The sequence below is a fragment of the Ixodes scapularis genome, unplaced genomic scaffold (assembly GCF_016920785.2).
Source record: "Ixodes scapularis isolate PalLabHiFi unplaced genomic scaffold, ASM1692078v2 PGA_scaffold9__187_contigs__length_104089568, whole genome shotgun sequence".
NCBI lineage: Eukaryota > Metazoa > Arthropoda > Arachnida > Ixodida > Ixodidae > Ixodes > Ixodes scapularis.
In genome coordinates this window covers 4,835,585-4,849,452 of record NW_024609884.1, presented here as the reverse complement: position 1 = coordinate 4,849,452, position 13,868 = coordinate 4,835,585, and the positions used below count along the sequence as shown (strand labels likewise).

At 47.1% G+C, this 13,868-nt stretch overlaps 1 protein-coding gene across 1 annotated transcript; it reads left to right on the top strand.

Annotated features, from left to right (window-relative positions):
* The first annotated feature begins 8,130 nt into the window (after positions 1–8,130).
* LOC8052544 (alpha-(1,3)-fucosyltransferase C-like) lies at positions 8,131–10,234 on the top strand. Its single transcript, XM_002434250.5, has 2 exons — positions 8,131–8,313; positions 8,812–10,234. Exon 2 carries the CDS (start codon positions 8,859–8,861, stop codon positions 10,125–10,127), a length of 1,269 nt encoding a protein of 422 aa, XP_002434295.4. The 5' UTR covers positions 8,131–8,313; positions 8,812–8,858; the 3' UTR covers positions 10,128–10,234.
* Positions 10,235–13,868: the final 3,634 nt, after the last annotated feature.

The following is a 13,868-nucleotide window of genomic DNA, read 5'->3' as shown; positions in this document are numbered from 1 at the left end:
ATCCGTACCTCTTGCCGGAAGGGGTCCACGACGACACACGTGCGGCCCTTGACTGTGAGCCGCCCCATCTCCAGCAGCTTCTGCTTCGCCGCGTCGGTCCGAAGATCAAGCAGCCAGACGTGGGACATTTGAAACGGCCCAAGCCTGACTACGTCCCCTAGTACGCCTGCTTCACCGAGCGGTTGACGAAAATCTTCAAACCTGTACGGTCGACAGGCGATATCGCCATGCAACACGACGGCTCGCTTCATGGCTTCCCCTGAAGGCAGCTGGGGCAGTATCATCCTGTATTCGTTGGAATCGAAAACAGCCGAGTCACCACGGCCGGCAAGGGCCGTTATCGCCGCTCCGGAGGAGCTCATTGATTCACGTCCTTTCGCCGCGGCGGCCGGAAGTGGAGGCCCCACACTTCCTACTAACTGTTAGGCCACGCGCGCGATGCCTACTTGGCCAGCTGCGCGCGCGGCAATATTGTTGCGAAAGTCATTAATGACAGACTTCAGCTTGTAATTGAAGACCTTGTTGGTGCACATCAAACCTGCGGTACATGTGGTAGGTCTATCCAAATGAATAGACATGTTGCGCGCTCAGTCCTTGAATGTGTCTCGGACCCAAACGGTCAGGTTGTCTTAGTACAAATTGATTTGGCAAAGGCATTCGGTCGTTTGAGCCACACATTTCTGCTTGCGATTCTACAACACATTAACGTAAGCAACACGGTTTTAGAGGGAGTTAACCTATGCTACGAAAATAACTCAACAAGAATAATAGTGAAAGCACCCTCTCTGACAAAATACCCATAAACGCTTCTGTTAGACAGGGTGGTCTCTTATCATGTCTTCTTTTTGCCTTACCCGGAGCCTTTGTGCCTGAGAATACTTTCAAGCCAGACTATCTGGGGATTTTCACTAAACGATGTGGAGGTGAAGATTCTCAATTACGCTGATAATATTGCCGTATTCTGTTCCGATAGGAAAAGCATGGAAGAAGCGATTCACGTAATTGAACAATTCTACAATATTACCTGAGCGTCAGTAAATCCCACAAAGTGTAATGTGTATTGGTAAGCTTCGTGGGCTATCATGCCAAGTTCCTTTGCTGGTATAGCCTGGGATCGCGGTTCACTTTAGTATCTTGAAGTTCCACTCTCACACAACAGAAGCAGTACATCCTATTGGACTTCGATGGCAACCTTATTGAAGAAAGAGGTCAATGCATGGAAAGGCCGCGACATTTTCATGTTCACTTGAGCTAGCATAGTCAATGTGTTCCTCGTGTCCAAACTGATTTATGTGCTACAAGTGACGCATTGTACCCGTACGAACACTAAACAAATTCACCTAATTTTCGGTACATTTATTTGGCGTTCGTCATGGAAACCTCTTAAAAGAGGCAACCTCTTCTTTTCACTTGAGGCAGGTGGCCTGAGTCTTTGCAATTTATTTGTACGGCAATTAGTATCTCGCTTCTTTTTCTTTAAAAATGCTAATCACCCCTTCCCCAAGACGTTTCTCCAGTTAAGATTAGCAAGTAGTTTAAAGTATTTGATTGCCTCAAGTGATAATAGTTTCCTTGAAAACCGTGGCCCTTTTTAAAGAAGGTTGTGGACGCGTTTGGCTTCCTAAAGACGCACCCCCCATTAAAGTAACTAACTGTTTAATGTGAAACACAAATAACTTTCAAGGTCAATAATTGATAGTATTTTTCCTGTCCCACTTATCGAAGTCACTTCCCCGTCAATACCCAGGATGCTGTTTTTAATAGATTAAAGAAGATGACTGTATCACCGTCTACGTAGTCGTTCTTTTTCAGATTACACACCTCCACCTTGCCCGTTAAAACTTGGCTTGAAAGTAGAGGAATATTTGTTCCGTGGTTTCTTCACTGCAGGTTGTCTAATAAACCACATGCCCAACTTTCGGAGGGAACGCGACAGAACAGCACACGACAAAACAGCACGCGACAAAACAGCACGGTCAAATCAGCACAACGTCAAAACAGCGCAGTGAAAAAACGGTACGCGTCAAAATGGCCGGCGACAAAACAGCACTGAGTCAAAACAGCAAATCGACAAAACAGCACTCGCCAAAACAGCATATGACAAAACGGCACAGCAACAAAACAGCACGCACGTAAATGCGTGCTGTTTTTTCGCTGTAGGACACATTATTATTGCAGCACGGGCCTAGATTAAGTACTTGCTTCTAACATGTTCAGCACAACATATGTATTGCCGTTAAATTTTATTCTCTACCGTTATAGGACTTGACAATATTACCTACTTATAGCTTTTCGTGCATGTCCAGTAACATAAAACCTTCCCATCGCAAGTCAGTGAAGTTAAATATCGTACCGTCTTTTAATGACTGATTGATTGTTAATCCATTACGTGTTATATAGATACAAATTCAGCACACTATTTATCTAAAGGAAGAATGAAGATCACATTTTACTAGTTTAGTGGAACTGCTAAAGAAATATTTATTTGACATACAGGCTTGTTTATCATATAGCTTACATTCAGTAAGAAAAGGACAGCCCAAACGAGTGTCAATGAAAGGCTGTGTTTCATACTGGGACAGGGAGTTCCGTAGTCTTTGGGAGATTCTCGCGTAAGGCGTTGAACCCCGCGGGGTGCATCCTCCTTGGCCGTCAATCATTTTCTGATCGGTGAAGCTCTGCTCCCTCTTCAAGGCCTCGCTGAGCCGGTATGGGTCAGGATGTTGAAACCCGAGCGAAGACTGAATACTCCGGTGCCATGCTTCTACGCTGTTGTTGGTCTTAGAAAGCTCGTCAACAACGCGCTCATTGCAGCTACACTCTGAAAAAATAAGAGACAACGCTGACTCCCTTTGGGGTAGTCCAGAGTTGTTCCTGTGGTGATACCTCTAAAAGAGTTATATGACTAGTGTTCAGTGGATTCAGTGGACCACATCTGCACCCCTCCCCCCTCCCCCCAAACTAGAGTCTAGTGACTCTATTGCCCAGTGGCGTCAGGTGACCCTCTTCCTGTCTGGAGTGGTCAGCGGCTTCTCTCCAAAAGAGAGATGTGACTCCCATTTTACTAGAGTCACGCGACCCCGCAATGAAAATCATCAGATTCAATTTTTGATGGAGTCAGACGACTCCCCCAAGACAACATGCATTTACGCGTGTGCTCTTTTGTTGCTGTACTGTTTTGTCGCGTGCTGTTTTGGCGCGCGATCTTCTGTCGCTCTGTTGTCTGGACGCCGTGCGGTTTTGTCGCGTGCTGTTTTGACGCGTGCTGTTTTGTCGCTGTGCTCTTTTGACGCGGTACTCTTTTGACGCGGGGCTGTTTTGACGCGGTGCTCTTTCGACGTGAGCTGATTTGTCGCGTGCTGTTTTGTCGCGTGCTTTTGTCGTGTGCTGTCCTGTTGTGGTGCCATTTTCTGACATATTCAGCGGAATAGAACATATTCAAGGAGATATCAAAATTCTAATTTATTTGGGTTATATGATACATGGGCGATTACAGTACTCGGGAACATTACGATCTTTTGTTGAGAAAAGCAGAAATTTATAATTTTGTGAATGTGGCCTATAGGTAGGGTTCCGTGTTTTCGGATAAATTCGGAAAACTCCGGTAAGCTTTTGGTCAATTCGGGTTTATCCGATAAACTCCGAATTTCAATGTCCCCATCCCCCCCCCCCCCCCTCGGCCCCGCCCCCTGCCACACATACAGACACATACAAACAAATTTAAAATTAATGGTTTGATCAGCGCGTAGAGTCAATAATCCTAGTAAAATGCCACCACACTTTTGTTTCGAATTTCGGTCAAGACAACAGGTCATTGTACTTTCGGGTCACGACAATAGTCACTGTTTACGTTTCCAGTTTGGGTCATACTATTTGTGCTTTAGAGGAAGGAGAGGTTGTGTTTTTGTAACAGTGAAAGCTATGCACCATAGAGATTGCATAAACTGGTAAAGAGGAACATTTGAAACTTCTCTATTACATCCTTTACCACACTACCTCGCGCGGCCGCGCGGTAGGCTCATGGAATAGTATGGAATCAATACAAGCTTCCCAGCGACTACCTACCTCCCGGAGTTTATTGAATTTAAGGTATCGACATTTACCGAAGAAACACTTGTGTGCAACATTTGTTGTAGGACAAATTAGTATTGCCAGTAGTAATGACACCAACGCCAAATACAACTGAAGAAAATATTAATTGCTACAATCGCGTTTTTTTTTTGTCTTTTGTTTTTTGTCCAGCATACGTTGTGGGTATTCAAGAAGCAGCAACCGCCTTCGATGGTGTCCAGGCTCGTTCTGCCACACGCGCTCATCCCCGAGCACCGGCTAGCACGACGATCTTTATTATTTTCTATGCCGACATCACCCCCCGAGCATAGAAAATAAGCGTGGGACAAGGCTCGTTGCACATAACCCCCCAGAGGGGGGGGGGGGGGGGGGGGGTGCTGTGCAACGAGCCTTGGACTCATGCTCCCCCCCCCCCCGAGTGAGTTCAAGGATCTTTGCACATCACCACAGTGTACACCGCTCCGCCGAAACGGCTGAAGTAGTTCATCAGGGCATAATGCGTCCTGTCCTTTGCAAGAGCCCTGCGTAGTCGCCTTACACATCCAGCTTTTTACACTAACTGCTTCTGTCTCGGAGGATCGACCACTTCCAACCCAGACGGCAAGAAGGTCAACTATTCTTCGTCCCAAGTCAATCACCACTCACTGTCGCAGCCTCACGAATAAACAGTCGCACAAGTCCTCATGAATATCACCGCAGTGCGCCAGGTCCATCGAGGACTGGTCCCACTCCAGTGTTCATTCAGCCTTGCATAAGACGCGTCCGGTCATGAAAAAAAAACAGACGACCGTCGCGCAACTTGTTGTCCTCGGCGGAACTGTCCTCGTCGTCCCTGTGGTTCGGCGATGAGCCCGGGCCCATGTCTCGGCACAGCTGGCCGGGGGGACCTGAGTCCGCGCAGGGCCCCGACGCGGGTCCAGGGAGAGCGGCGAAGAAGCCCGGAGGACACAGGAAATGTCCGAAGGCGTGACTCGGGCACAGGTAGTGGGGAGACCACAGCCCCTGGCGTTGGGCGAGCTTCATTCGCGCTGTCATCTGCTTCTTCCGTGTTCCGTGGTACCAACGCTGTGTCCACGTGTCGACGCGCCAACGCTGTGCTGAGGACGTGTGTGGAGATGTGGTCGGGGAGGCGGGTCTGACTAGTCGGGTAACGTTGTCGGAAGGAGGGGTGCGCAGAGGGGACCTGTTCTTTGTTTCATTCATGTCGCTTTGCCGGAAATCTGGTGGACTATCCTTGGCTTCTGTGATCCTCGGCTCAATATCAGTAACCTGGACTGAACTTGCCGAAGTCTGTTTCACTTCTTCGACGCTCGTTTCTGGCGGATTTTTGTATTCCAATTCGAAGCGAGCTGCAGGAACGTCAAAGGGAGTTGGTCTTGGCATCATCACCGCCACATGAAGAGCTTCAAGTACGAATGGTATTGCGGTGTGTCTTCTTTGCTGTAGGTCCCCGTACCAGGCGTTCCATCGAACCGCAGACCGCTTGGACACTTCTTTGATGAACATCCACAGCGCGATGAGAATGGGAAAGATACAATGGCACATGATGCAGTAGAACTGCACGAATGCCGTGATGACTTCAATCCAGGATATTCCAGTGAGTCGTGCCGTCACCTTTCCAGGGGACTGGGCCCCCATTAGCGAAGCGTCGCTGTCCATGTTGTGAGATTTCAGCTAAAGCGGGAACGGGAGTGCCGCGTTGCCCGATGCTGGGCCCGGGACGGCCGGTGGAGTCCGCCCTGGATTCTGGACTCGCCCCCTCGAGAGGGACCTCATGGCGTGAGCAAGACGCGATGTGGGTTCGACGCAGTTCGGGCTCTCGGTACCTAAGCTGCGCCGGGACGAGCTCGTCCCCGAGCACCGGCTAGCCCCGCGCGCCCGACGATGATCTTTATTCTTTTCTATGCCGACAACGTTTACACCCGGACATTACATATTCATTTTTAATAGAGAGTTTTAGTAGATCGTTCCCATGACTCCGATAACGATATCCGGATACCCCGCCACCGCCTCCCTTGCGCATGCATAGTATCGTTATCGGGGCTATCGGAGGTATCGGAACGATCTACTAAAACTCTCTATTAAGAGACACTGCAAAATTAAACTCAGAATATCGGAGAATTTGGAATTAAACAAAAATAAACTCCGATAAACTCCGAATTTTCGGCAAAAAGTAAACTCTGAGAAACACCTTCCAAATTTGACGAAAAATAAACTCCGAAAACATGGAACCTTAGCTATAGCAATCAACGCGAAGAAACTGCAACGCCGTGGAATTAAGACCATACGCGTCCAAAAGTTTAATGACTGTGTGTTAATATTTTATGACTGTCATCTAAAATGTTCCCGGTGAACATTGCGATGATATTTGCTCCTGCTCAGTTGAAATTTTTATTTTAGTGCATTTAGCAAAGCGTTGATGTCCAAGAAAGTTGGGGATGCGAAACGATAGAACTCCGCTTTATTTACTACAGTGATGCCTTCTTCTTCTGGGACGTTCTTCAACGAACACTAAAAGAGACCTCGACATCACAGACCAAAATATTCGCTTCCTTCCTTTTCTTTAAGGATAAAATTATTTCTTGCGACTTATTCGTGCTTGTAGGCCTCCACAGCTTGTGAAAATGCAGAATGGTTGATCGAAATTCTGAACCACCTGTACAACCGAGTCACTTTGTATGGAACGAATGGCTCAACTACGCAGCGTTTACGCGGCAGAAGCTGTACAGTCTGACTGGTTTCTACTGCTGGACGCAAGTACATGACTACCAGATTTTTTGTGCTTCGTTTTGTCTGTGCGTGTTTTTTTGTTTTGTTTTGTTTTTTTCTTTGGGGGCCTTACATTTTACGTTTTCATTTTTTCTATCAATAAAGATGTCTCATCGACGGAAATAAGAGGAATGTAGGAACTTCAATTTTGACGGTGTTGGCAGTGCTATTTTGAGAGCGCTATGATTTCAGGCTTCCGCCATGCCCATTACAAACACCATCCAACTTGTTGTTCACAAGGTGATGACGTCACGAAAGGTAACCGAACGAGGGCGCCACCGAAACATCTCGCCGCTAATACCACGACCGGCGTGGCTAATACTGTCGGACAGCTATTTCAGAAGTGAAGAGTGCGCGTGCACTAGTTTGAGGGGTGCTCAAGATGCTCAAGCGCACGTGCGCTCATAGCTTTGACTACATAGCCGCAGAATGATGTATTGTGTGATAACTGTGGCTTAGCGTAACTGCAGTTAAGTGTGCCCAAGGAACAAAGGTATAATCGTTCCGCAATATTACGAAATTAACCTATTACTTTTAGTGGCACTGAAGGTTGCAATTAGGTTTCCAAACTTTATCAAGAGCCCACTTTATCGGTTCAGCTCATGTGCTCATATGTGAAGTCATCTTCAAAGAGACACTCAGTGATTCGCATAAATCAAACCCTTTCTACGCAGCACTGCTTGGCTAAGTTGCTGACATATTGTATATTAGCGGCGAGAAGTTATGGTGGCGCCCTCCTACGGTTCCCCCTTGTGACGTCATTACTTTGCAAACAACAAGTTCGATGGGGTTTGTAAATAGCGTGGTGGAAGCTTGAAATCATTGCGCTCTCAAAGGAACACTTCCCACACCGTCAATATTAAAGTTCTTTCATTCCTCTTATTTCCGTCGATGATATACCCTTTGCGACGTCATAAGTCAGCGTTCGGCCAATCGTGGAAGGCCGACCACAGCGACGCTTTCGGTCGCGCTCGTCGCCAATTGCTCAGACAACGCCGCACCGCACACGTTGCAACTTTTTTACATTCAACGCTGCATATGACGTTCTACTTCATCCCTTCTCTACGTTGACCCCGAAAAATGTATTGTTTATTCACCATACTGACTAAGCAATCGTAATTCATCACGTCGCTCTTTCAAACAATGATTATCGCAGCTAAGTGCTATCATCGAATGCATGTTAAGAATGCACCAAATACACACCACCAAGTACAAGCTGCGGCAACGAATCCCTTTGCGGACCAGCCATGAAGGCAGTAGCTATGATAGGGTATGTGACGTCAACGCGACGTTTTTCTGGCTGCGGCTTGGCAGCGGACTATTTTTGCGTCGCGGTGGAACAGTGACTGGCGGTAATGCGAGTGTGGGAGGAACTTCTGGCGCAATCTTAACTTGAACCCGACTATTCAAAAGAGACCCACGCAGGAAACACCCCGTGTATTTTATCCTGGCTTTGGTAGACTGCAGTCGCAGGTCTGTATTCGACGCTTACTTTCGGGTTACCCATCTCATTGCAAACAGTGTTCGGCTTGGAAGTTTAGAAGCACCTTCGACAATGAACTATTTTAAAGTTTATTCTTCAGATGAGGATTTCGTTTACGCTGTCATTATGATATATATGTTGTTGTCGTTGTTGTTTTGTCGATATCTCATGTTTAAATTGACTCCCAGATTCCCTGTCTCTGAATGCCTCAGTTTTACGCGTCACTTCAAGATACTCGAGGCAGGGGTGGGACCAATTCAAAATGCACTCTCATAGTCGCTCCCATTTTCGCACAATTGAAGTAAGTAAACGTCGTCCTGAAAAGTGTGCGTGTGCCTGTGCTTGTCTAGCGTACCCACGCGCACACAACTTTTTTTTATGACTAGATGCGACGCGTACGTTTTTGTCGTCGTGGCGTTTTTGAACGCATTGAAATTCGCATGTTAGCCTGCCAAGGTCACTTTCAATTCTTTGTACGTCAATTGCAGGCTCTTCACTGAAGAGTGCTCCGTGGTAGTGTGAACACCCAAGAGTAATGGAGCCATTTGAAATACAAATACGCGGAGCGAGGTCTGCCTGGAGCAGCATCTGGAGTGTACCCCGCAACCGGTGCTACATCGTCGTCTCCATTATTGGTGCCCTTCTGCTCTTCACGCTAGTGCCGCTCATAGTGGAATTAGCGAGGAAGCACATCCCGCCCTCAAACTACATCCCAGCGGAACTGCACCAGTGGAAGACATGGCGGGAGCGACCTCAAGGTAAGGAGCTTGCCGCCCCTCGGATTCTGATTTGGTTCAGCCCTGACTTTCACCGGCCGGAAGAAACTCGCCTCCTCGTCAAGGGCCAGCTTCCCACACGCTGGTGTCCTCAGAAGCCAGGGCGTCGGCTTTGCTACGTCACCAAAGATCACTCGTACCTGGAAACAAGTGACGTGCTCGTATTCGCAGCCAGTAACATGGATGAGCACAGCTTGCCGCATTCCCGCCACCAGCTGCAACCGTGGGTCTTCTGGACGCGAGATCGTGCGCCACTCAACTTGCCGCCTGCCTTGGATCTCGTCTCATCTCAGTTCAACTGGACCATGAGCTACCGGGCCGACAGCGACATAGTACTTCCGTACATGAGTTTTACTAGCAAGCAGGTTTCGTCCGTCCCCGCAGACTTCCAGGCCCTGTGGAAACAAAAGAGTCGCCTTGCCGTGTGGCTCCTGAGTGACTGCGAACCGGCCTTGAGGGTAGACGACAACATCGTCGACAAGAGCAGCAGCAGCGAGGATTACACCAAGGAGGTAATCAAGGCGGTCGAGACCCATGTGTACAGGAAGTGCGGAGCAGACCATTGTGGCGTCTGGGACGGGTGCCTGAGCAGTCTGCAGCACGAGTTTCACTTTCTTTTTGTCATGGAAAGCTCCGCATGCTTCGAAGATCCAACCGAGATTATCTACGATGCGTTCAAGTACGATATCCTTCCCGTGTATTTTGGCCGGCGGGACATCAGCGCCCGCCTGCCGCCGAACTCCTTCTACGACACGACTAATGCTGCTAGCGCCTTCGAAATCATCGATGCGCTCCTTCACATCTCCAAGAACTTCGATCGCTACAACAGCTACATGGCGTGGAAGGCCCGGTACGAACTAGTGCCAGCAGAAGACGACCTCTGCCTCCTGTGCGACCGCATGCACCAGAAGATCGAGCAGCACGTTATGCAGCCCAATATTGTCGGCTGGTGGAAATCACGCAGGGATTGTTCTGCAGCTCCCGATGTCCTCACTCATGACGTTGATATCGATAATGTTGGGTCATAACTGCCTTCATTACACTTCCTTTGCTCTTCGTGCGTAATCCTTCGTCTTTTTCTGTGTCGGTGTATTTTATCGAATGTGTTCTTCAATAAAGTATTTTCGAAGTCGGACATCGTTCTTCCTGGTCAACGAGTGGCTGGACGCCCTCGACTGCCTTGACTCCAGTGATTTGTCGCTAACTCGAAAAACTGCGAGTTGTCTTTTTTTTTTTTTTTTTTTGGTTATATAACTTTTTTCGAGACATTTGGTGGGGAGAGGGTATTACGCTTGCCCCTTTCACTGAGGCGTTTTAATGTTTCTTTTATTTTTTTAACTCTAACGTGCGGTTATCGTCTAGCGAGTTGCACACTGTGCTGAGTAAAGACTGCTGCTAGGTTACAGGCGTGTTTTAAGGCCTGCGTTGTGCCTGGGAGACTGCACCCCCGACTTTATGATCATGTCACGGAACTGTCGTTTCGACTATGACGTCTATAGATCCTGGCGTGGTAACTTTAAACGCCGATTTTATAAGTCGGGGTTACAAAATCCCTTCATGTCGCTCCGTGTCCAGATGTAGACGACACTACGAGCTGATGGTACCAATCAAAGCGTCAAAAGCGCACCATCATGGTGTCCATGCTATAAGTGTTCTATCATCGCTAAACGAATCCTAAACAAAAAAAGCCTAATAACTTGCGCTGTTGACGCTGCTTGATTGCTCCCGTTACCTCGTAGTTTCGGCTGCGTCTGAACTTAAGCTGAAACGAAGTATAGCGACGCTTCAGGAGCACAGATAGAACTTAGCACGTAAATTCAGCCATCTGCATCGAAACGTCGTAAAAAAAAAAAAAAAAAAAAAAAAAAAAAAAAGGTTATTAGAAGGCGCGTTCTACAGACGTTACATAAACGCCCGCTATGGGACGTAATTCCGATAATCCTAATAACTTGCTTCTATATTTTCCACTAACGCTTATAAAATTAGGGCTCCGTGTTTTCGGAGTTTATTTTTCGTCAAATTCGGAGGGTGTTTTTCGGAGTTTATTTTTTGCGGAGGATTCGGAGTTTATCGGCGTTTATATTTTTTTATTCCCAATTCTCCGAAATTTGGAGTTTAATTTCGCTGTGTTTCCTATTAAAATAAATAAATAAATAATAACCGAATGTAAACGTATTCCAGATAAAAAAAAAGAAGACGCGCTTGTATCAATTGAAATATTTTCAGTTGAATTTGGCGTTGGTGCCATTGCCATTGGCAATACTAATTTATCCATCGGATTTAAAAACAGCTCGAAAAGACGAGGACCAGACAAAAAGTTACACAGACGTAGCGCTGTTTATCCACGACAAAAGTCACACACAAGTGGCACTTTGATAAACGCCGATGCCTTAAAATCAATAAACTCCCGGAGGTAGTCGCTAGGAAGCTCGTAGTCATCCCACCCTATTCCATCAACCTAGCCCGTGGCCGCGTGAGGTGGAGTGGTTAAGGAGGTAATAGAGAGTTTGAACTGCCCCTCTTCCCAATTTTATACAATCCCTATGGTCCATAGCTTTCACTGTTACCAATACATACCCTTTCCTTTCTCTAAATCACAAATCGCATGGCCCAAACCGGAAACCAAAACAGTGGCTTTTGTCGTGACACGAATGTACAACGAACGACCTGTTGCTCTGAATCAACCTTGAAGAGACAAGCGGCAAGACCCCTGTTGACAACGGTCCGAGTTTTGAAAGATAATTATGGTGGAATTTTCCCAGGACCATTGACTCTGTGCTGATCAAACTGTAAAAAAAAAAAAAAAAAAAAAAAAAAAAAAACATTGACACATAAACATTTGGAGTTTATCGGATAAATCCGAATTGACCAAAATTTTACCGGCGGGTGTTTTTCTGTTTTTCGGAGTTTTTCGGATTTATCCGAAAACACGCAGCCCTACTTATAATCAAGTAAAGTGCTAGTGCACACTCAATACATACCTTCCTTTATTAGGGGAGTTCAGATTTTCCGGATGAATACCGTCTTTCTGAAACTCATCTTCCTTTTTCTATTTCAGTTTTACACCTACGTAAAACCTTACCGACCGCATCTGTGCCGTTTGACATTTCCATAACGTATCAGCAACAGTAAGAAAATGAAAGGACGTATAAATAGTTGGTTTGGTAAAAAATAGAGCACGAACTGTGTTTGTTTGTCTGTTTGCTTTCTAGTGCCCCCTAAGTTCCGTGATCCAAAGAAAAGGAATCCTCAGTGCCCGTGCTTGATTTCTTCCCGCGTTTCTAGCGACGATAAACGACTCCAGTGTCATGCTGGCCGAGCGACATTTTCCGTCGGTCGGTGCGTGCGAGGCCACCAAACTCCCAATAAACAAGCTCTCTTCATGCGACTGTAGAAAACTGCTCTGTATCGGCGCGCATTTATAAATAGGCTTCTGTAGAAAGACCAGCCCGTGCAACGCTTCCATCTTCGAGTGTAGCAAGACTCCGCGGATGCTCTTCGACATAAAAGTGGCTCGCAAAGTTCCTACATAAAAGGCATACTTTGTGCTTCCCGGAAGTACAACCGTTTTCTTTGAAACACCGATTGCGTGACGGTGCAGGTTTTAGGAAGCAAATGGTGACGCACAGCGGCAGAATTAACCGAAAGACGCCATTATGTTCTTGACAAATATGCTTCGTAATTGCTGTTGGTTGTCGTTACTTGTAAAAGAATGTATCAATGGACTTTATTGGCTGGGGCTATACACCGTACACCACTCGGTAGCATTCGGCGTGAACTGCCGAAGTAATCGGTCTCACGCGTGTGCCCCACCTTTCGTCTCACTCACGCCAGCGTGCGTGCAAATGTGTCGCGAGATCAAGTCAGACGCTCGTTCCACCATATTTGTTCGTATTATTGGTATACTTCGTCTCACCTTAGCATAGACTAACTGCGAAAGCTGTACAAGCGCGGGCGACTCTTCTTGACTTCCTTGACTGGAGCATTCGCTGCACGAGCGCTCGTGCAGCTGCCGAGGCTTGATGCAAAGCAACTAGCTCGCGGTTTTAGCATGCGCGGCTAACAATAGTCCATGCTAAGATGAGACAAAGAATAGGGAGTATTCACTGGACGCCATACTTGAGGGCGATGTTTAGAGCGCATGCTCGGAACAAGCTCACGTTAATAGGCTGCTAAGACGGGCAATCTTGGTGGTGCAGAATGCACTTGGCGAAAGAACTGTGGAAGCTCGCCGTCAGCACGCGCTCAGCAGTCGCGCACACAGCTATGGCCGCCAGTGAATACTTCCTATTAGCGATGTGCGCGACCAATAGCGTCGCTGCGGTCAGCTTTCCACGATTGGCCAAACCATGTGCATATGAGCACTGTCAGATTGTCAACTTTGACGGTGTTAGTTTCGGATTGCGATGGCCCCTAGCTTCCACTGTGCTTTTTAAACACACCACCGAACTCGTCCTCGCACTTGATGGTAAGTAGCCAGGATAGGAACTGGTGACGTCACGGCGAGGCCAATCCCAGTCGTGACGTCACGGATGGAAACCATAAAAGGACGCCACCGAAACATCTCGGCGCTAATGGCGTAATTTTTTTTTTTTTTCCCAGCATTGGTGATTTTTAGGATTTACGATAACACTCGAGCGTTTGCTAATAGCCTTACAATATCTGATCAGAGGATTGAGGGAGGTTATCGCGTTTGGGTAAACTGCTCTTTCAATTGCTTTTTTTTTTTTTTTTTTGAATCTGTGGGGGGAGAAGTGCAAAGCAATTGC